Source organism: Drosophila albomicans, chromosome X (assembly GCF_009650485.2).
Source record: "Drosophila albomicans strain 15112-1751.03 chromosome X, ASM965048v2, whole genome shotgun sequence".
Lineage (NCBI taxonomy): Eukaryota > Metazoa > Arthropoda > Insecta > Diptera > Drosophilidae > Drosophila > Drosophila albomicans.
In genome coordinates, this window is record NC_047627.2 from 22,441,069 (window position 1) to 22,464,395 (window position 23,327).

Consider the following 23,327-nt stretch of genomic DNA (forward strand, 5'->3'; position numbering starts at 1 on the left):
AAATCTCGCCCGCGACACTTTTAGTAAAGGAATTACCCATATATCTTTGTTAAAAATAATTCAAATAAATACATAAATAAAATAAAATATAAATAAAAAATTAACTTACATAGTTTTATCTGGTTTTAATATCCTTGATTAACGATTGCAAATTTGAAATTCCTCACTATATATTATAGCTGATGGATTGCTGAAGTGTTCTTTCATCTTGGGTCAGGGATTCTGTATATTTTGTCATTATGCAACGGGTAATATAACTCCAAAAGAAGCTGTCCTGTCCTTTCAATCCTCTTAAGTTTATCTACCAAATGCCGGCGGTAAAGTTTTGCAAACATGTTGGAACTGAAGAAAATTCAGCCAACTTGGTAGAATTCTTGTTTTTTTGATTCAGCGAAAACAACTGAATTTTTTTTGATAGAAATTGTTTAATAAGTCGCGAGACAAATGAACCAGAGACTGCTGTGATTTTTAAACAAAATAGGGGGAAATGGGAGGGGCAGAAGAGAGGGTTGCTCATTGGTCACGCCCCTTTGTTGAGAGCGCCTGCGCCATTCGGCTGTCTCATTGGACAGCTGTCTCGAAGTACTTCGCTCTCGCTCTTTCTTTCCTACCTCTTTCCAAGAGGTTGCAACCCTGGCAGCGGGGAATGGGTGTCGTAAGCTGAGGGGGTTTTTGGTGTTTGGGACATCCAAATGCCAGGGCGTGAAAAAATTGGCGTAGGCAAATCGCAAAACTTTTCCATAGCGTTGAAATTTTCACGCTTCACTTGCGACAACTTTTTTTTTTAATCCTTTCGCGAAGTGAAGGCGTTGCAATCATCACAGCGGCATCTTTGCCAATTAGCCACAGTTGAGTGGAGACAATTGCCCAGTCAAGTCAAGAAATAAAAGATTGAAGCTTGTGCACAAGCAACTGGAAAATTGAAAAATTCGAAATCTGAAAACTATCAGAGGTTTTAAGATTTAATTTTTATACTAAGCTCTGATAAAGTAAAGCTGTTAAGGCAATGAAAGTCGTAATTCATTCTTGAAATCGAGGGAATTATTAAATCACGCCTAAGGTTGATAAATTCGTTTACAACACAACAATAATTTCTAATTTGAATTGCTTCCGTGATTCTCTATCTTCTTGACCATTGTTAAAGCACTTGCGAACCGGTTCACAACAAAGAAGAGTAGTATACAAAATGCACTCTCTCATACACTAGAGATAGCTTAATTTATGCAACTGAATCATTATTGAACCCATTCATAACATGGAATATATAATATAAAAAATCACTCTATTACAATATCAAAAATAACACTAACTTGACTGAACCCGTTTTGATAAACTTCAATCTTTGAACTTTCTGTGGAAATAATTACCTCATCTCGTTAGTTTTTGGACGCTGAAGCACTTGGTAACCGGTTTAGTTGAATAGTAAACTATAGAAAATGGTTTTTCTGTCTAGATTTTAAGAATTGTTCCTACTTTACAGCTAAACCACTGCCAAACCGCTGTCATAACATGGAAAGTAGTCGAGTAGATAATATAGACAATCACTATATTTTATAATTATATAAAAAATTACACTTACTTTGCCCAAACTGCAATCCTTAAAGTCCCTCATCAAGTTGGCCTTTTGGCAGCTGTAGTTGTTACTTCAGTTCGGTTCGGTTTGATGTTTTTGTTACTCAATTTATAGTTTTAGTTTCACAGTCATAGTCACAATCAGAATCAGACACGTATTGCGGTATTCATTCTCTGTACTCTTGCCCAAGTAATTCGCCAAATTCTTAGCTAAAACACAGAAATAAACCTTACAGTGTTCTCTCGTCTTCTGCCGCAATGAGCTACTCCAACTTATACTCCAGCACCGTTGACGGCTGTCAGCGAGTGAGTTATTGCCGCAATCCTTCGCTGGATCGCTTCTGGGAGCGAGAACGGGGAGGTGAGTGCAGAAGTGCACGGGACAACGCGACCGGAGATGGTTTGATCATATGCAAAGACCTGATCATTGGCTGCAAGCCGGAAAGCACCGACGACTTTCGTCCCTTCATCTTTGAGCCGACATGGTGTGTGTACATCAAGGCACAGGACCGAGTCGACATGGGTCACTATGTGAAGCGTGTGACGTTCCGGATGTCGCCGCGTTTACCTCTGCGTCTTCATGTCGCCGACTCGTCACCGTTCGAGATCACCGAGGTGCTGAGCACCGATTTTCCCCTCGAACTGCAGGTGGACTACATCGATAGCTCGATGACCCCGACCACGTATGTGTACAAGCCGAACGATGTCTTTGATGGCACATACAATGTGGAGCTGCGCATGAATTTCCAGGGACACCAGCGCAAGGATAAAATGTTCTTCATGAGTCCCCCGCTCGCCATGCAACTGAGTCTCAGCACTCTGGCGCCTCTCTCCGGCGTTGCCAAGCCCAAGTTCCTGACGGCGTCAGTCAAGAGCGTTTCTCTACCCAGAACGGAGAAGCAGGAACAACCGCAGCCACAACCGATGGAGTCCAATGGGACGGAGGAGGAAGAGGAGGAACTGACAGCGGGGCTTCCTCTGGCGTTGCCCTCGGTGCCGCGTCCCATCTTCAATGTGCGACGCGGTTCGCTCTTCGAACTCACGTCACAACAGTCGCAGCTGTAAAAAACGATGCAGTATTTTTTGCAGGCACTGTCAGTTGAACACAAGGGTTGCTCAGGCGCCGCCTCTTTTGGCTGCCAGTCAGCTTTTAGGGTTGAATTTCCTCAGTTCTGCTCCTGTTACCATCCTGCTCCTCTCTCTTTATCCCTGGTACGCTCTCTATTCCTATTCCTCCCCCGCTTCCTTGCTGGCTTTCTCCCTCACAAAGCTACGCCACTGCTTCAATCCTCGTTGTCAGCTCACTTGGTCAGCGAACGCGCAGCGAGTCAGACGTCCTGACCTACCGATGGCTTGGCTTCCCAGCAGCTCCAATGGCGCCGACAATGCGGACGAACGCAGCACGGCCGGAAGTCACTCCAGTGCCAGCTCCAGCTCAGCGAATGGCGGCACCACAAGACACCGCACCGACACCGAGACCAATGGAGCACACGTGAATGGAAGCTCCACAGCGACAACGACCACGACGACAACGCGTCAGCCGCCCGCTTTATTGCGCCATGCCACGCCCTATGTGCAACCCAAGACGGAGTCCATATCCGACGGCGATCTGTCGGACTTTTCGCTGAACGACACCGAGGAAGACGAGGACGAGCTGCGGGATTACATTGTGCTCAACGGGAATCAGGCGGATGGTAAGCAAACTACGATGACGATCTCCTCAATTCGCTGACGTCTTTTCTTTTTTGACTTTCCCTAGCAAGTCGCTCGCTGTCGAACTCTCCGCGCAGTGGCAGCGGTCACAATCTGTTTGGCGGTCAGACGGCGCCACCGGGCAGCAATGCATCGGGACTGGCAGCTCCTGGTCCTGTGCGTAAGGTGTTCACCAACACGCGGGAGCGTTGGCGTCAGCAGAATGTGTCGGGTGCGTTTGCTGAGTTGCGGAAGCTGGTGCCCACGCATCCGCCGGACAAGAAGCTCTCCAAGAACGAGATACTGCGCTCGGCCATCAAGTATATTAAACTCCTCACCGGCATCCTCGAGTGGCAGCAGCAGCAACAACAGCAGCAACATCATTCGATGGCTGCTGGTCTCGATGAGCCAAACAACAATGACAATCGCATGGCAAACGGACATGCGGTCGATGCACTGCATCACATCAAATGCGAACGCCTAGAAAGGGAGACGAATGGATCAGCGCAGCGTGGAAATGATTTGCTCATGATTGCGCCCATCAAAACAGAGCAGCAGACGCAGCAGACAAGCTACGAGGAGACGCCAACAGCGCTGACAAGCACCAATCATCATTCAGCAACAGGGACAGGAGCTGCTGCAACTTCTGCTGTGACAACAGTTGCCACACAGCACAAGGCTGTGGCAAGTGGACGCAGCGGCAGCAAGAGACGCCACAAAAAGGAAGAAGAGTTGAATCCCAGCAGCCAAAGTAAACGCCGCAAGCCCTAGACAGATCGGCTTAGGATTAGACTAGATACATTACACTACACTATATGTTTAAATTCGAAATTTAAAGTAAAACCATGAACCATAAACCATTAACCATAAACTGTAAAGAACAAACCTTTTTATTACGTCAATTTCGCCAACTTTTTGTCATGTCTCCCAAATCAAACTACTAAATGCTTTTTTCTCCCAACCTCGTCAACATATCTCCAAACTCTACACACTCCACAATTTCTCCTTGTATTCGCAAAGCTGGCATTTTTATTACGCCAATTTCGCCATAATTCCGTCGCATTTTCGCCAACTTTTCAACCATTTCTCCCAAATCGACCTCAATGTTTTTTTTTCTCCCAATCTCGCCAATATTTCTCCGCAAACGCCAACTCTTCTACAAACTCTCCACAACTTTTCACTCAATACTCCACACATATATCCAAGCTCCATACTCTCCAGACTATTTTTCCTTGTTTTCGCAAACCTGGCATTTTTATTATGACAAATTCCGTCGCATTTTCGCCATTGTGTGTTTTTCTCCCAATCTCGCGTATTTCTCCGCAACGCAAACTCTTCTACAGACTCTCCACAACTCTTTATTCGTTTTTCCGCCATATCTCCAAACTCCATACTTTCTATACAATTTCTCCTTGTTTTCCCCATATAACAAAAACACTTGTTTATAATATTTTTGTTTGTAATTTTTATTGTTTGTTTTTTTGTTTTTTCTTTTTAAATTAATGTTCCTTTTTATGTGTCTCATGTTGTTGTTGTCTGGTTGTTGTTTTTGGTTGTTCTGCTTGTAATTATTGTTGGATTTTGGTTTTGCATTTAGTTTAGTATTTAATTTTTTTCTTTTGTCTTGTGTTTAAATGTAAGTTTTTCATATTTCCTTTAAGCGAAACGCTGAAAATTGTTTTAATTTTTTTATTTTCTGTTTTTTTTTTTGTATTTCATATATATATATTTTCATAGTTTTTTTTATAATTTTTTTCGACTGCCTCTTTTCTTAATAATTTTTTTTCTTCGGGGAAGGGCTTATTTGCGGAATTCTTTTTTCGAATTTATAATTACAAATTAAAGTGAATTTTTACTGTGAATGTGTGTGTGTTTGGGTGTAGGTGTGTATGTGTGTGTGTGAGTAGATTATTTTTATATATAATTTGTTGTTGTAGTTGTCTCATACATTATACTCTAAAATGTTGTGGAGCTTTTTGTTATTTTTATTTAGATTTGTATTTTTTTTGTTTTTATAGTTTTGCATTTCTTTACTTTGTTTATTCTGAAATTATAATAAATATCTTTGCTTGGATATTACTACAAAACCTTCAATAAGTATCTTCTTTTTTTTTTGCTTAACTTCTTCAACTTGAACTTCTTAATCGTTCTTTTGGTTCTCTAAGTTTAGAAAAAAAAAATGTATAGGAAATACAATATAAGACATAATGGAATCTAGGAATACATATACATATACAAATACAGTTAGTTTATTACAGTTTTTTTTTGTCTGTTTTTCTGTTTTCTTTGCTTAAGCGAATTGGAAACATTTGCTAAAAAGATCGCAGTGGGGCGGGGGCGGGGATCGGTATAAGAAATAAGGTAGCATTTTTATTAGCTCTTTGTTGATTTGGGGGAATCTTCTATAGGCAGGCTCTGAGATATTACACGCTACATAGATATAAATAGATGATGCAATTGCTTTGATCTCTTCTTCTTGTGGCAGGCCAAAAAAAAACAGTGTTGTGTAATGGTCCGAGGCGGCAACGAAAGCCGCGAGCTTACCATCTGGAATACATCTATTTAAATATGTACGTGTCTCTGTGTGTGTGTGTATATATGGAATATGCCTCGTGCCAAGTGTTTGTTTGTTTGTTTGTGTTTTTCATTATTTTTACGCTTTTTATAAATTTTAAAATTAATTTAAATTTTCAATTGCAGCTAAACGTTTACGATTACTTTACAATTAATGCATTATAATCATGGTTACTATTTCGAGAGTTCTCCTCATTCAACTTGCCTCTTCTTCTTCTTCGCACATTTTATTTTCTTTTCTTATTTCTTCTTTTATTTTTTCTTTATTTTTAGATTTCTTTGTTTTTGTTGTTTTTTAGATTTTTTGGTTTTGTTGTTTTTTAAATTTTTTGTTTGTTTTTTTTTGTTTTTGTAATTTCTTTGTATTTGTTGTAAATTTAAATTTATTATTTATTTTAATGGGTGGCGTCGCGCGCTAAAAGCGTTTCCTAATCAGCCCCATTCCGAGTTTCACATTCGCTCGCCGGCGAAATTGCTGAAATTCGAAACAGCGCTGAGTAATTTATTTTCCGTATTCTCTTATTGGATTTGTCGTTTTATAATCGTACTAATAATATATATATATTTATATATATATATATGCTAGATTTGGACTGTAGAATGGCACTCAATATTTAGTGCTTAGGATGACAGGATGATAAGGGAGCGGGGGAGTTCATAATATGGTAGAGAAACAGTTTTACATTTACTTCTTTCGCATGTTTCACATTTGCCGCAATCCAAAGCATACTTTGCGGGGCAATTGCGGAAGTGATGGGAGAGAAGAAGTATTCCGTCTGTCTCTGTCGCTGTCTCTGTCTCTGTCTACCCGACTGTCTGTTCTGTGTTCTTGTTGTAGCAAGTACGAAATCGGTTTGGAGAGTATATGCCTATATATGTATGTATGTTGTATGTATGTATATAGTTGTTGCGTATGGGGGAAAACTTGTATTTTTTGTGATTACGTTTTTACTATACGTATAAGTTATTATTTTTTTTTGCTTTTTTTGTTTTACGTTTTACTTTTAACATTTTTGCATACATTGTAGAAACGATTGAATTTTTTGTATTCTGTTTTTCCTTGACCACAACAACATCACATTAGAGTTGTTGTTGTTGTTGCTGCTGCTGTTGTCGCGATTAACTACATTAATGTTGTATACGTACTTTACTTTAAATGGGACAAAAAATTTTGATTTATTTCACTAAATTTTCTTTCTCGATTTGCTTATCATTTATTACGTTTTGCTTTTGTTTTTGTATTTTTCGCAAATTGTTGTTGATTTTGTTTTTGTTTTTACTATAATGTATTTAGTTGCTGTTATTTAATTTAATTTAATTTAGTTTAATATTCTTTTAACATTTTCTCAATTGTGTGTATGTGTGTGTGAGAGAGATTGTGTGTTGTCTGTCATTATATATGCATACGTATATATGTATATGTATGTATGTATATACATATATGTAGTTTTTGTTTTTATTTGTTTTGTATTTGTATTAATAATAAATATTTCCTTTTAATGCATAATTTAGGCATTTGCTTTGCTTTGTGTTTTTTCTTTTGAATTTTCATTTTGTTGTTTTGTTGTGTGACAACTTGTATGAATGTGTGTGCGTGTGTGTGTGCGTGTTGTACACTGGACGCAAGGCAAATATTTAGCGTATTTTCATTTTGTTGTTTCCGTTTTGTTATATTTAACAAATGAAAATACGCTAAATATTTGCCTTGCGTCCAGTGTACAACACGCACACACACACGCACACACATTCATACAAGTTGTCACACACTTTGCTCACACTTTTGCACTGCAGGGCGCCGTTGTTTTCTTCTTCTTCCGTGTGAAGGGCAAGAAAAAAAAAGCACTTCGGTTAAGTGCGAATGCAATCACTTGCTTTGTGTATTTTTGCACAATTGAAGTTTCACTGCTGTTAACTTTGCAAGAGTATGTATGTGAGTTTGCGTGTGCATGTTGAAAATTGGCTGCTGTTAAATTTACTTAAGCCTCGCTTTGTGTTCTTATTTGTATGCAAACAAACAAAAATAAGAACACAAAGCGGGGCTTAAGTAAATTTAACAGCAGCCGGGCGAGCGAAAAAATGTTAATAACAGTACGCTGTAAACAACATTTACATTAACAGAACACCGCCATTATTGCGCTAACCCGATGCACTGGCCGACGCTGCCGCCTGATCGGCCTCAGCTGCTGCGCCATTGTCACCGCCGCCGTTCCCGTTGCCGCCGCCACCACCGACTTCACCGTCACCACCCGCAGCACTGGCGTCACCACCATCCCCATTACCACTGGCGCCGGCACTGCTGTTCAAGGCGCTGTTCGACTGCGAGCCTGCAAATGTTTGGTTGTCAAAAGAGAAACAGAGAGTAGAGTTGTTGTTGTTCCTGTTTGCAGCTACAAAGGCATTCGCAAAAACACATAGTAACAAAGACAGTGATTGAAAGAGAGAGGAGGAGAGACAGATCAAAAGAGAGAGCGTGCTAGCGCGCAACAAGTTCACAGAGAGCATGCAAGTACATGAGCATGGAGAAGAAGAAGCAAATACATACATACAACAACAGTTACATAGTACGTACATACATGTATGTATGAAAAGAGTTTCAAATGCAATAACGGGGAAAGGATTTTTTTTCACTTCAGAATCCCCCCGTCGCCCCACCACCCTTGCTGGCAAACAACAAAAACACAAAATGTACAAATGAAATAAGGCGGAAAAAAAAAATGAATTCGTTTAAATGTTTTTTTTTATTGTTTTTATTTTTATTATTTTTTATTCTTGTTTTTCAGCATTTCGTTTTTTTGTTGTTTTTGTAATTTTGCTCAGTGTATGTGTTCTTCATGTTCATTTCCATTTATCTTTATCAACAACTTGTTTCTTTTCTTTCCTTTGTCTATGTATTTGTTATCATGAATTATTATATTGTTATTATTATAGCATTACAATTGGTAATATGTATTTATGTATGCATATGTGTGTGTTTCGTTATCGTATTTAATTTAATTTAAATCAATTGATTAACGCCAAATAATGTCGATTGTTTGTTGTTTCTGCTGCTGTTGTTGTGTTTGTCTACATTACTAGGAAAAAAGTTGATTTAATTTTTGTGTGTGTATTGTTGTTGTATTCTTGTTTTTAATTGTTTATATATATATATTATGTGTGTAATTAGCATAATTAATTAATTTAAAGTGCTTTTATAATAAACTATATAAATAAATATATACGTTTTGTTTTGTTTTTACAATTATTTGTTAATAATTACGTTATTATTTGTAATTTGCAAATTGTTGAATTCAAAATCAGCAAGCAAGCGCGCTCTTATCTAGGGAGAGCTGCTCGTCCGCAATCGCGCAATCGATATCGGCAGCGATATCGATAACTGTGATTGGCGGAATCAGCGGAGCGGAACCAGTTCACTGATTGAACAAACTCATTTTCTGCTTTTGCTTCGTCTGCATTATGTGCTGATGTGTTTTCTATCGATTATACACACACATACGAATACACGACGTTAGCTATGTATATGTATAAGTATTTATATATATATATATATATAAATGTATGTATATTTCTCATTTTTATGTATTTTTATCTACATATTGCAACTAAACCAGCGATACGAATACATTCATACACGTGTTTCTCTCTGTGTCTGTGTGTGTGTGTACGTGTACGTGTGTGTGTGTCATGTTATCTATATAACTGTATAATAGAGCATGATTTTACTCTCTTTACTTCTCCTAAATACAATTAATAACTATTATCTCTCAAAAAAAAAAAAAAACGTAATTAAGTGTTTACATCAAAAATTGTTATAAATGTTGTGTTGTGTTATATATTTGTTGTTGCTTTTGTTTAAGTAATTCACTAAATTTAATATACATACAATTAATTATTGTATATTTGTTTTGTTATTAATCATGTGTGTGTGAAATTGTTGTTGTTGTATTTTTACTTTCATTTTTGTTTTTTGTTTTTATGGTTGTTCCTTCACTCAATGCACACGCTGCTTTCTTCTTTCATTTATTACAAAATAATAATAATTATTTAATAAAAATAATTTATTTATTTAATATGTATGTATGTATGTATATATATGTATGTTTATAATGCGTTTTACAAAAAAAAAAAATTATTTATATTATATTTTATTTATGTGTAATCATAATCGTTTTAATTAATTAATGAATGCATTAATTAATTAGGGTTTTGTTTAGATATATAACGCAAAACATTAGTATATTTGCTTAATTTGTTGTTGTTGTTGCAATTTTGCTTTGTATTTTTTTTGTTTTGTATGTTTTTTTTTGTTTGTTTTGTTTTCTTTGTTTCAATTAAATTTTCATAATTTTAAATTTAACATAGCATTAACATTATGTTAAGTTGTTGATTTTTTGATGCAGCCATCTTCATCATCTTCTTGTTCTTCTTCTTTATCGTCTCTTATGTTAAATATATTTGTATATTTTTATGTTCTCTTGCAATTTTCTGTTACACTTGTTATCGATGTCAAGTTAACGAACGAACGAATATTCTCTCATTATTATCATATTATTATTTTGGAGTTATTATTATTAAGGATCAACAAAATTCAAGTTTTGCGTATAGTTTTGCTTTTTTGTTGTTGTTAATTTTGCTTTGTTGTTGTTATTATATTTTATTATTATTGTTTTGCTTTTTGCTACACATATCTCATCATTTTAACATACTAAAAATAATAATAATTATACAGAAAAAAAATAATAAAAATAAGGGAAATCGTTATGCAATGACTTTTCTTTAACTACATATGTATGTGTGTGTGTGTGTGAGTGAGTGCGTGTGTATGTGTGTGTGTATTATGGGATGACAATTCCACAGCGAAAAGCTGCCAATTTCTTTTTTTTTGTTTCTTAATTTTTGCCAGCTGTTTGTTATCTATTATAGTTTCTTTATTTATTATTTAAAAAAAAGGATAATTATAATAATCATAATAATAAAAACAAGCCATTATTGGCATTAGCAATGACATTACTATTACAGTTATTATTAGTTTTTTGTTTTGTTTTTTTTTTGTTTGTTTTTATTTTAGTTTTTAAAATAAATTTAATTTTTATCTATGTAAAATTTTGCATTACATTTGTTGTTTTAGTTTTTGTTTTTCTATTTTTTTCTCATAATATAGAATTTGCAGTTATTCTTTTCTCATTTGTTTTTTGAGTTTTACATAATATATTTTATTTGCTATTTTATATGCATTTTTCTTTTTGATTTTTTTTTTTGTTTTGTTTTGTTTATGAACTTGCTGCAAATTGCTTTAAATTAATTAATTATATAGTGTGTGTGTGTGTGTGTGTGTGTATGGGGAGGGTGTGTGTGTGTGTGTGTTTATATATCAATGTATATATAATTTTATATTTAGTTTTGTTGCCAGTTGTTTTCACTTATATTTTGTGTTCTTTTTTCTCTTTAGTTTATTTTTATTGTATACGCCTTTCTCTCAGTGTATGCGGTATGCATATAGTGGTGTATGTGTGTGTTGTTGTTGATTTCTTTTAGTATATATATATGCATATATATTTATTACTATATATATAAATATATATATATAGATATAGGTATGTTACTATTGCCCCTATGAATCTGCAATTAAAACAAAAAAAAAGAAACGAAAAAGAAAAGAAATTAAATTAAATTCAAAATCAAATCATAATTTAAATCAAATCAAATGAGGTAGCAAAAGATATGTAAACGGCAGCTATATATAATGTATGTTATATATATAATTCCAAACAATATCTGGGGTCGTTCTATATATGCACTTTATAGGATTTTGAGGCACGGGGAAGCAGCGTTTGGGCTGGATTACGCTTAGGTCTATATACATACAATATATATATATATAGAAAGAAGATTATGTACTCGTAAATAAATATATATATATTTAGCTTCTAAAATAGCGCATGCAAAAACGCAACAGAACAAGAAGAGCTTCCTTCGGCCAAATACCGAAGATCAAATGGAAATTCCCTTGCAGAGTTAAAAATATTTCGCATAGAAGATGTGAAAGTTGTTCAAGACAGTAAAAAAGATATATTTATATTATATCCGAAATTATTATTATGAAAATCATTCGGACCATAATAATAAATAAACTAAGATATCATATATCGATCATTATTTGTAGATCTTTCAATTGTATCCACACATAATGATCGATATATGATATCAGTATAAATAAATGAAGATATCATTTTACGATCATTATTTGTACATATTTCAAAGGTTTCGTTATTATATTAAAAATCTTCGAATCTTCTATGTGAAAAATATGCAATTTTTTCAATAAACCTATGAAATATCTACACATAATGATCGATATATATCTTAATTTATTTCTTATTATGGTCCGATTGATAATGGATCTTTTCATAATTATTATATGATATCTTAATTCATTTATCATTATGGGCCGACAGAAAAAGTATTGTTAATACATCTTTTAATCATAATTTCGGCTATAATTGAAATATATTTACAGCTCTGCAAAGGTTTGGCTAATAAAAGACTAGAAAGAGCACAACAGAAACAAGTAGAAAACTGAATAGCATAAAGAGAATGTAGAAGACATAAATATGTTATATATAGAGTTGAAATTTGGGAACTTTGCGGATGGTAAGGAAAGTGAGACCTGGACCCTAGACCAATAGACGCAGACACAGCACAAAAGTTAAGCGAGACAATTGTTCTGAATATTTGTTTTTTTTTTTAAGATGTCAGATTTATTAAGCAATTGAAACAGTACAAGCAATAAAGTACCATAACACATTATAGAGAAATTTCATTCAGGCCAAACCTCAGTATATAGAGCACTTTTTTTTGACTAAACATTAAAATATAGTGTGAAGAGAGTGAAAGAGAGAGAGAGAGAGATACAGAAAGAGTGAGCGTGAAAAGTAGCGGTTAGACAAATGGGCAGCGCCCAATTGTCAGTAAGTTGGCAGGGCTCAATTGGCGGCAAGTTGGCAGCGCCTAATTGTGTGCGTGTGTGGCAAGTTGGCGGATCACATTCGCATTGAGTTTGACTTGATTGTGGGCTTGATTTTGGACTTGAACTTGACTTTGCAGTTGAACTTGAGCTGCGACTTGAATGATTTGTTGTTGCTGTTTGCGCTGCGTCTTTGGCACTTTAGCTGAACAGAGACGTAATAAAAACGTGAAAGACAGATAGATCGAGACAGAGATAGAGAGAGAGAGAGACAGAGAGTGCGTTTGCTGATGCTGCTGTTGACTTGACTTTTGCATAGTCAAGACGTTTACTCACCTGTTATGTTGGCGCCACCAGCATTGCTTGTGGCAATCGCACCGCCGGCTGCAGTGGCAGCTGCCGCAGCACCACCGCCGCCGCCACCGCCGCTTGCGGCCGCATTCGATTGCGGCGCAGCCGTTGCAGCTGCGGTGGCTGAATTTGGCGCTGCGTTGGTTGCGTTGCCGCCGCCGCCGCCGCTGTTGCTGCTGCTGCTGTTGTTGCCCCCTTGTCCACCACCACCAGCTGCTGCTGCTGCTGCTGCTGATGTTGCCGATGTTGCTGCTGTTGCTCCGCCTGCTGCTGCTGCTGCCGCTGGAGTCTGCTGTGATTGGGCGCCATCCGCTGACGCGCCGCTGCCCGTGGAGGAGACGCTGGTGGAGCCGCTGGCCGCCGAGGCTGGAGCTGCTGCGCCGCTGCCGCTGCCGCCAGCTGAGGCACGCACTGCGGCATTCTGCAGATGCTTTGGCAACAACTGTGGCACTAAGCTAGGCTGTATCGAGAGTTCTACACAGAAAACAACACAGAAATGCTCATTAATATCGAGACATGTGAGAATATCGCTTATATTATATGCTATGTGCACAAATTACAAATTTCAATTAACAAAACAGAGACATAATACAAAAACATACAAACAGACAAACAAAAAAAAAAAAAATACACTTAAAGTTCAGCTTTTTTGTTTTATTTGTGATGAAAGTTTCAACATAATAACTGAGAATTTTTCGCCAACTAATTTGAATTTACAATTTACAGCATTAAACTCTATATAATTAAATTGAATGCAAATAATATGTATGTATATATATATAAATTGTTCTTTTTATTATATTCTACTTAACCAATTGTTTGCTTTGATACATGTTTTTTTGTTTTGTTTTTGATTGATTGATTAATTCACAAAACTGATTTTATTAGTCGAAAAAAAAAAGAAATAAATTAAATTATTTGTTTACATATAGGATTTGTGCGCTCGTAATTTGCTTTAGATAGTTTGTGCCTTATCGCATATACATAACTGATATATATATATTTTGTTTTTGTTGTATATGATAGATATGAAAACAGAAGCTGGGCTCATCAGCTCACTCACCATGCTCTGTGAAGTTGAAGAGTGGCGGCATCTCGCGGCCATTGGGCAAGGTGTGATTGCCCTCCATGCGCAGCTCATCGAAGAACGGATGTGCACAGGCCTTGAGCGGTGTTATACGGGCGCTGGGCGTGTACTCTAGCAGCTGGGACACCAAGTTGATAGCTTCTGTCGGAGTGCGTATACGGAAAACCTGGCAAAATTGAGATTCACAATTAGTTTTCTCATTCAAAACAAACATTCTATGGTATAATAATAATGGGCGGGAACAATCGCAATATATATCCCAAAATATATATTGCAAGCATTTCTTTTATACAGCGCGACGGAGGGGTAAACGTTGACAGCGACAGCGACAGAGACGTGGGGACAGGACACAAATAGAATTATATAAAAAGTTGAAAAAAAAAAACAACAATCAAGTCAAGTCAAAGCAAATCAATTCAATTCAATTTCAAATCAAATTCAAATTCAAATGTAATCAATAAACATTTAAGCAATGTATAACACTTTTACAGCGTGTAGCACAGCGCACAGCTTATGAGTTTGAAGCTCAAGCTTGGCAAAGTGAAAAAAGCCATGAATTTGCAAAAGTATTGCGAAGAGAACGATGATAGCTCAGTCCAGTTAACTGTTATACGGTTGCGTAGTCCAAAAATACGAACAGTTATACGGTGCGTTGTCGAATAAGAATCTAATAACGGTTCAATCTGTTGTTATACAACTGTTATACAGTGACGTTGTCGATAATGTCTATTAAAGGTCCAAATCGGTTGTTATACAACTGTATTACAGTTATGCAGTCGATAAATACAGCTGTTGTGGGGTGCATAGTCGATAAAAACAACTGTTATACAGTACGTAATGTCGAATAACGGTTGTTATACAACTGTTATACATTCTAAAATGTGCATATTCGTATAAAAGCATGGCCGCAATGAGTATTCCAAGCATTTTCGTTTAATATTTTCGTCCGTTTTCTTTTGTAAAAGCAAATTTTGGGGTTTTTATTGTTTGGTTTTGGTTTTTGTTTCGGTTTCGTTTCGGCTTACTCTCAATTGTTGTTTCTGGTTTAGGGCGTTTGGAAATTGGGTGCGTTCGAGTAGTGACTGCAACGAATTGTTATGTACACTTCAATTACGATTTGAAAAGAAAACACACGATTAAGATAGAGAGCAAGAGAAAGAGAGAAAGATAGATAGAGCGAACGGACGCAGTGAATGTTGTTGTTATACGACATTCGTACACACAGTTAGTGACAAAAGGAGAGGCTCAATCGCTGTTTTTTTTTTTTTGAGAGTGAGATGAGGATAGAGATAACGATTTCTTATTCTTTTTTTCTTTGGGGGGTGTGTTCGCGTTATCATTGAATGATGGGGAGGTGCGCGGTTGAGAGGGGAGGTGGCGCGATCAACGGGGCCCGCGAAAAGAGGGACGACTTACTTTCTGCCATGGATGACTCTTAATCTGTGGAAATTTGAATTCCGTATAGTTTGGATTCATTTCGCGTATTTGTTCTCTTGTCGGTGTGCCCAAAACTTTGATAACCTCGACCAGCTGATCGACACCCGAATCACCCGGAAAGATCGGCTGTCCCAGCAGCAGTTCGGCAAGCACACAACCGGCGCTCCATACATCTAAACAAAAGAAGAGAAGGAATTCAAATTAACAAAAAAAATTAATGATATGTATATCAATATAGTTAATTACCGATTTTAGTTGTATAGTTGATGGCGCCAAATATGAGCTCGGGTGCCCGATAATATCGGGAGCAGATATACGAGACATTCGGCTCGCCGTGCAACAACTGCTTGGCACTACCAAAGTCGCACAACTTCAGCACCGCCGTCTCGGGGTCGAGCAGCAGATTCTGCGGCTTGATATCACGATGACAAATGCCCAGCGAATGGATGTAGGCCAAGCTTCTGAACAATTGATACATGTAGAGCTATACGATTTTAAAGAGAAATCGATATTTAGTTAAAGTTGAAGATATAAATAAGTTAATAAACTCACCCGTATAAAGTTGATTGGTATCGTTTGCTTGGTTTTGGCATATTGACGTGCCACTTTGTATACAGTTTCTGGTATATATTCGAGGACTAAATTCAAAAATACTTCATCACGCTGCAAAAGTGGAGAAGATATATAGTTATACATTTTAAGAATTGCTTGAAATTAAATATATTTCTTTGTGTTTTGTTTTTAATGAGCGATCGATCAGGCGAGCTCCATACTGCAAATGCGGGAAGAGTTTTTGTTGTTGTTGTTGTTGGTTTGCAGCGCATGCGCGATCAACGTTCAACGATGACGAATGCGATAAACGATAACGATAACAATTAGACGATAAACGATACGATTGACGGATTTTGGGGGGATACTTTTTGTAAAGTATTCAAACTAGAAGCTAGCCAAAAATGAGAGGGGTTATGAATCGGATTTATTTGTGGAACTAAACACATGCTAATTCTTCTTCTTTTTGTTGTTCTTCTTCTTGCTAGCATGCTGCTTCTTACACATTTCGCCACAGCTCAAAGGAGAGAGAGAGAGAGGGAGAGATGAAAATATATTCATTTTTTTTTGATGTGGAAGAGGCAGACAGACGGAAGAGAGAGACAGATAGAGAGCGATAAACGCATGAGAGAGCGAGCTTAATGTGCGAATGTTCAAGACAGCGAGAGAGAGAGAGAGAGAAAGAATTCGAGCACGCGACAGAGAGAGAGAAAGAGCGAGAGATTCTCTCTTCTCGACGCGCCTCGTTTTCGATACCTGCGGCTTGAGCACAGCGGCTAAAATGCCCAAATCGATGGGAAACTCGGCCAACTATGCAATAAAAATAATACAACAATAATCATAATCAAAAAATAATTACAACAATAATATTAATCGAAAAGTCGAACATAAAAAAAAAAACAACGCCTAAGACATCATCGTTTCGATATAGTTCCCGCGTCATATCTAGTGAATATATTACTCTAGTTAATCACATTTCACACACTTACCTTTTCTCCACTCGAATAGAAAAAGTATAAAAGTTTCACAATATTACAATGCTCCAATCTGCGCATTATTTGCAATTCACGATTCTGTAGAAAAGAAACATATATTGTAACATAACGAGAAATGGATTATTAATCAATCAAGTACTTACCTTAAATCGTCTGTCTTGTAAAACTTTTTTGATTGCAACCAATTCGCCGGTATCGCAGAGTTTCGCCTGAAAGACGACACCAAAGCTGCCATTGCCGATGACTTTTGTATCTGTATAGGAAACTTCTTGAACCCGATCGGTGCCTTGGCCGGGCGTTGCAACGACTGTTGTAATTTTGGAACCATCACGACCTGTAAAAATCAAGAACATAAAGGATGAGTAAGGTTTCGAAAGTGGAGAGACTTATATAGTATGTAGAGTTAACAGTAAAGTACAGCTGCACACTCAAATAGTCAAGAGTCAGTCAGTCAACTCTCCACCCTTTTTGGAGACTTAATACCTGTTGTCTCCCAAGCGCCCTCTAGCTTCTCCTTGCTCCTATCGACCTCCTTTGGAATGGACAATGCGACGCTATGTTCGGGCCACAAATCATTCAATTTGCCGATCAATTGTTTCATGCCTATACCATCAGCGCGTCAGTTAGCAGAGCAGCAGTTGAATGAGACGTTGAGGAGAGTTGCGCGATAGATATAGATAGAAAATGTAAGTAGAGAGCGACGAGTGGGAAGAGCGGAAGGAAGTAAACGAGACACGTGGAGAGTGGAGTGGAGAGAAACCATACGTGTGGAGAAAAGGCGTGCGCCTTTTGGGAGAGAACATGCAGAGATCTTGGATTTGTGGAATTCAACTTTGCTTTTTGATGATTACTACTATTCATTTATTATATTTGCATGATATTCTGTTGGTTTTTCCCTGTTGGGTTCTATTTAATTTCATTGGTAAACCCAATTTTTTTTTTTTTTTTTTTTTTAATTTGTTGATTGGAAACATTATTTTAGTATTTATTAGATTACTATTTCTATCTATCTTTTGGAAAGTTATAGCATTTAGTTTATGGTATAATTTATTTAAGTGGATTGTTTATCAATATTAATCTTGTATTTGATTTAAGCTTTTCTTTTCATATACATAACTATTGTAATTAGATTACAATTTTTTAAAATTTTTTTTTTAGCACTTTTGGAATGTTATCGCATTTCAGTTAATATAGCAAATTGCTATAATTTATTTATGTGACATATCTTTATCATGTTTTGAATTATTAGATTTGGAATTTTGTTATGGTTTGTGGTGAAAATGTTTGTGGGGGATTCTTTCTTCATTGTATTCAGTAGCGAGGTAAGAGAGAGAAAGAGAGAGAGAGAGAGAGAGAGAGAGGAGCTGCGCTGCCCGTGCTGCTTTACGTGATCGGCCCAATGGCAATCGCGCTGTCTATAGAGAGGAATCTATTTAATTTGATTTTATTTCATTTATAATTAATGTTGGCATAAGCACAAGTTTCAACGACAACGACGACGACGACGTCGCAGCAGCTGCTTTGCCCCATCTGCCACTCGGGAGATGCACAAAGTGATGTGTGTGTGTGTGTGTGTGGGGGGGGAGGCAAGGTAAATGCTGATATGGGCGTGGCGTGGCGTTGCCATGTGAGGTTGAGGTGGAGGTCGTCGAAGCGAATGCACTGTATGTGAGTGTTTGTCAAGACGGGCGACGAAGCGCAGTAAGTAATTAGGAGAAGCGTAGGTTGTGGGTTTGGAATGGAGGGTAAGGGAAGAAGTTGTAAGTTAGTCTAGTTTGGGGATTTGGGATGATATAGGGGAGAAGAAGGCAAATGATAAGCTAGTCAAGTTTGGGAGTTTGGAATGGAATGGAAATAAGGAAGTCTAGTCTAGATTGAGGGTTAGAAATGGAATGGGGAACGGTAAGGGCTGAAGTTGTTAGTTAGTCTAGTTAGGGGGTTTTGAATGGTATAGGGGGAAGGCAAGGAAAGTAGTAAGATAGTTTGTGGGTTAGGATTTAAATGAGGAAAGGTAGTAGGGGAAGTAGTAGGCTCGTCTAGTTTGTGCATTGGAATCAAATGGGGGAAGGAATGGAAAGAAGTAGCAGTAGTCTAGTTTGGGGGTTTGGAATGGAAAGAAGTAGCAGTAGTCTAGTTTGGGGGTTTTGGAATGGAATAGAGAGAAAGGAAAGTATAAAGCTAGTTTGTGAGTTAGGAATGGAATTGGGGGAAAAGGAAAGTAGTAAGCTAGTCTACTTCGTGGAAGGAAAGTAAAGGAGTAAGCTAGTGAGATAAAATGAAATGGAAGTAAGACAAGGAAAGTACTAAGCTAGTCTAGTTTAGGGATTGGGAACTGCATGGGGAGAAAGGAAGTGGGAAGTAGTAAGCTAGTTTGTACTTGGATCCTTGTACTGCTTGCCCATCGAAGCCGTGCTGCTGCGCGTCTGCAGCTTTGGCTTCTTGAGCGCGGCCAGCAGCGAGGCAGACGACGACGAGGCGCCCACCAAGCTGCTGCTGGTCGATTTGCCATTCGCCGCCGCCGCCACCGCCGCCGTCGCCTTCACTGGACGACGACGTGTTGTCGATGAGCTGGGCGATGTTGTTGATGAAGACGACGATGATGATGATGAGGAGCTGTCCGACGATGAGGCGGAGGAGGAGGAGTTGTTGCTGCTCGTCGGTGTTGTTGATGACGTCGTTGCTGTGGCATTATCAGCCGTTGTCTCCTCATCGGTGCTTGTGCTTCCATCTCCATCGCTCGAGTTCGACGAGTCGCGCTTCGATTGTTTTTTGCCAGTTTTCGAATTGCCGCTAGTTGCAGACTTAGTTGTTGTTGTCTTGTTGGCTTTGGTTTTGGCTGCTTTGCATTTGGTTTTGCATTTGCTGGCGACTTGTGGCTTGCGCGGCGGCATCGGTGTCCAAGGTCGACTGGTGCTGGCTGCCACAGCGGCCGCTGCCTCATGTGCCGCACGCACTGCCTCAATCTCCGCTATGGGTGCATTGTAATAATGTTGCTGCTGCTGTTGCTGTTGAGAGTTGGGGGCAGCACTTCCAGGGGCCGTTTCACCGGCGCCATCCGATTCGCTGGCATCGTTGAGGGCGGTGCGCTTCTTGCGGCGCACCACACGCACCACCTTGCGGAGGCGACTCGGCGCCTGTGTCTTCTCCACTTTGCGAGTGTATTAGTCTCTGTGTGTGTGTGTGTGTGTGTTTGTGTGTGGCCTAGTTTTTGTGTGTTGCGCGTGTGGGTTTATTTTTTGCCCACTTGACCAACTTTTCTCGCCGACGTTTGACGTTGAAACGCGTCGCGAACAATCAAACGATTTCGATCGCTTCGATTTCTGTTACAATTTCGATCGATCTTCAAATGACCAAAACAACAACGACAAAAACAACGAAATAGAAAGCACAAACGAAAATCACATTCACGTATATAGCTGCTTCGCTAGCTATAATCAGTCTATATATCTGTTTTATCTTTTAGATAAAAAAGGCACAACAAATAAATAAATAGGAATAAAAGCAACAACAAAAAAAAAAAACAAAACGACGACGACGAAGACGACGATGCGATCGCTCGAACTTCCGTTGCACAATTGGCCCAAAAGCAGCTTTCTTGTTTGTCTCGAGGCGCAGCGAAAAAAACAATTTGGCGAGGACGACACACGATCGATCGAGGCAATGACAACACGAACAAACAAACGAATGAACGAACGATTATCAATCGATCCACACAACATACGTTCCACACACGTTCCACACACAACGCAAGCAAAAAAAAAAAGAAACAGCTGTTTGCACACGAAGCCGCTTAGCAAACGAAGCAATAAACGAACGCACGCGACGGCAACGCGCTTTAAAACGCCTTCTGCCTTCGTTCTTTTCTTGATTTTGATTTTGGCAATTCCTCTTCTCCACCCCCTTATTCACTCTCATATGAAAATTTCATAATTTTCGTGCGCTTTGCTTTGAATTAATGTTTTTGATATTTTAGATTTGTGGGCAAGTGCAAATTTAATTGCAGGAAAATTGCAAGCATGAAGAAAACAGAACATGCGAAGACGATAAGACGAAACGACAGCCGCAAAAAGGTTGACCACAAAGAAGATGAGGGGCGAAGGAAGAGGAAGAGCAAGAACGAGAGGAAGGGAGACAGGTGTCTATCAGCAGCAGCAGCAGCAGACTTAGAGCCCAACGATGGGCAGCAGCCAAGCGCAGCCAAGCATGTGACAGCCGAATCTAACCTCAATCTCCCTCGACTTGCGACAGCTCAATGTAAACGAAAGAGAAAGAGTGCGTGCGATAGCGCAGGTGCGAGCGAGATGGCCAGCTGTCAGCAATCAAAGGATACGCGAAATGCAATTCATTTCATTCTAATGAATCAATTAAAAAAATAAATAAATTGCAATTTTATGTAAAATCGAGAGAAATGCGCCACAAAAAAGGAGGCCAAGCAAAAATGTGGCATACACGGCATTGGAATTGTTTGTGTCGCGAGGCGCCACCAACAACAACAATATCGACAACAATGTTGGCATACCCAAAGGCCCAAAACGCTCGATGACTATTAAGCAATTAACTAATTCACGACAACAAACTTGCGAACATAGAACATAAAGAGAATAGTCAGCATTTTTTAACATCAAACTGTCTACCAAATATGGTCACACCTGAAGAATGTGTGGAACCTTTTCGATTTGTTTACTTTATTCCATAAACAAGAGCTTTTCTATAGTGTCTATATGCAGCATAATAGTTAAAAAATCAAAAAGCTCTATGACTATTAAACAATTATTTTAATCTTGGTAATAAAGCACATGGAGCATAGATTATAGGCATTTCTAGCATTAAACTGCCTATAAAATGTGGTCACACTTGAAGAATGGGTGGAACCTTATTGCATTTCTTAAAAAGCCACTTTTACATTCTAAAGTATTCAAAAAATATTTATTGTATTTGTGAAGAAACAAATCAGACAAATAAAAGCATTTCTAAAGGCAAATTCCATTGTGAAGTAAGCCATAAACATGAACTTGACTCACTCATGGAAATCTTTTGGATATTCATAACCATATTGTATATGTTAAATATCTCGGAATCGACTCGTCCCATCCACAGTTTATATATACATAATTAATATGAAACCGTCGTCCATCATCATGTCGATAGAATATCCCAAATGCATGTTTATGCCGTATTCATATTTTGGCTTATGTGGAAAATAAATCAAATTATCCACAGCTACCTATCCCCCTCTTTCCCCCGCTATTTCCTTATGATGCATTCCCCTCAGCAAAAAAAAAAAAAAACATTAATTTTGCGTTCATTCGAGAGCTGTAAACATTGTAAAACAAGTCATGGGTATATTAAATGGAGCTCAGAGAGAAAGAGAGGAGGAGGAGGGAAGCGCAGTGGGTGAAAAGCAATTTTTAGGTCTCGCGTTATTTATTTGTTGTAACGCGACGACGGCGACTAATCGATATACAAACACAGTTGGCAAGCAGAAGAAATCGCGCTACCTAGACGAGAGCGGGGAGGGCGGGGGCGGGGGAGAGCGAGAGAGCTGCATGTGCAATGCTTATGGCATGACTTGGCAGAAAGAGCACAAGATGGAGATGGAGAGAGGGCAAAGAGCGCAAAGACAGGCAGCAAAAAAGAAAGCGGGGGTGAGGTGGAAAGAAGAGCGCAGTAAACTGAAACCAAAAACTTTATAGCTTCCATCCTATTAGCGTGGGGGTGGGAATGAGTAGGTGCTGTCAGAACGAGAGACAGGGAGAGGGAGAGGGAGGGAGGTGAGTGTGCCTAGGGAATTGCTTGCTGCAGGCATGAAATCTGATAAAATCATAACAGAAACAATAGAATAGGAATACGACACGTATCCAAATTTAACTTGGGCGTTCAGTCAAATTGGCATGCGATTGCATCTCTCAAGATACCCTGTAATCGGCAGGCGCTTAAAGCGAGCATAGGCGACTAGGCGGCGGACTAGGACGACTAAAGTTCTTTTTACAGAAATAATTTGGGCAAACCTTTTTTTAGCAGCTGCTTTGCACGAATCGTCGTCATCCGATTATGCTATAGAATCGTCTCTGTTGCCAGCAGCAATCAGCCAAATCACAAACACATTTCT

General features: G+C 38.4%; 4 protein-coding genes and 1 long non-coding RNA gene across 15 annotated transcripts in view; 3 read left to right on the plus strand and 2 right to left on the minus strand.

Moving 5' to 3' along the window:
• The first annotated feature begins 1,636 nt into the window (after positions 1-1,636).
• On the plus strand, positions 1,637-2,639 carry LOC117577624 (uncharacterized). The gene has a single exon (XM_034262490.2). The coding sequence runs from the start codon at positions 1,831-1,833 to the stop codon at positions 2,635-2,637; it is 807 nt and encodes a 268-aa protein (XP_034118381.1). The 5' UTR covers positions 1,637-1,830; the 3' UTR covers positions 2,638-2,639.
• Positions 2,640-2,920: 281 nt separating this feature from the next.
• On the plus strand, positions 2,921-4,147 carry LOC117577623 (uncharacterized). Its single transcript, XM_034262489.2, has 2 exons — positions 2,921-3,266; positions 3,332-4,147. Exons 1-2 carry the CDS (start codon positions 2,921-2,923, stop codon positions 4,033-4,035), a joined length of 1,050 nt encoding a protein of 349 aa, XP_034118380.1. The 3' UTR covers positions 4,036-4,147.
• A 1,486-nt stretch (positions 4,148-5,633) lies between these two features.
• The window catches only part of LOC117577622 (protein kinase shaggy), a 60,856-nt gene continuing 43,162 nt past the window's right edge, over positions 5,634-23,327 (minus strand). For 7 of the 11 annotated variants that reach the window (XM_034262486.2, XM_052007272.1, XM_052007304.1 and 4 more), the window contains 8 exons: positions 17,362-17,552; positions 17,213-17,296; positions 16,227-16,337; positions 15,921-16,158; positions 15,654-15,847; positions 14,214-14,403; positions 13,136-13,624; positions 6,803-8,162 (listed from right to left, as the gene is read on the minus strand). In XM_034262486.2, the coding sequence (XP_034118377.1) occupies positions 7,975-8,162; positions 13,136-13,624; positions 14,214-14,403; positions 15,654-15,847; positions 15,921-16,158; positions 16,227-16,337; positions 17,213-17,296; positions 17,362-17,552 (1,685 nt within the window). In that variant the 3' untranslated portion in view covers positions 6,803-7,974. Of the gene's footprint in view, positions 6,027-6,802; positions 8,163-10,038; positions 11,455-12,568; positions 13,005-13,135; positions 13,625-14,213; positions 14,404-15,653; positions 15,848-15,920; positions 16,159-16,226; positions 16,338-17,212; positions 17,297-17,361; positions 17,553-17,701; positions 17,822-23,327 lie in introns of those variants that run through there. The other 4 variants (XM_052007332.1, XM_052007173.1, XM_052007141.1 and 1 more) reach the window with 4 other exon arrangements.
• On the plus strand, positions 7,668-8,575 carry LOC127566047 (uncharacterized). The gene is made up of 3 exons (XR_007955378.1): positions 7,668-7,760; positions 7,957-8,399; positions 8,472-8,575. It is a non-coding gene; the product is annotated as an uncharacterized LOC127566047 (long non-coding RNA).
• On the minus strand, positions 18,150-20,740 carry LOC127565011 (uncharacterized protein DDB_G0271670-like). The gene has a single exon (XM_052007434.1). It carries the CDS (start codon positions 20,107-20,109, stop codon positions 19,585-19,587), a length of 525 nt encoding a protein of 174 aa, XP_051863394.1. The 5' UTR covers positions 20,110-20,740; the 3' UTR covers positions 18,150-19,584.

Coding starts and splice junctions, on each gene's coding strand:
- LOC117577623 (XM_034262489.2), top strand. CDS start 2,921: ATGGCTTGGCTTCCCAGCAGCTCCAATGGCGCCGACAATGCGGACGAA. Junction 3,267..3,331: donor CAACGGGAATCAGGCGGATG/GTAAGCAAACTA, acceptor GACTTTCCCTAG/CAAGTCGCTCGCTGTCGAAC.
- LOC117577624 (XM_034262490.2), top strand. CDS start 1,831: ATGAGCTACTCCAACTTATACTCCAGCACCGTTGACGGCTGTCAGCGA.
- LOC127565011 (XM_052007434.1), bottom strand. CDS start 20,109: ATGCCGCCGCGCAAGCCACAAGTCGCCAGCAAATGCAAAACCAAATGC.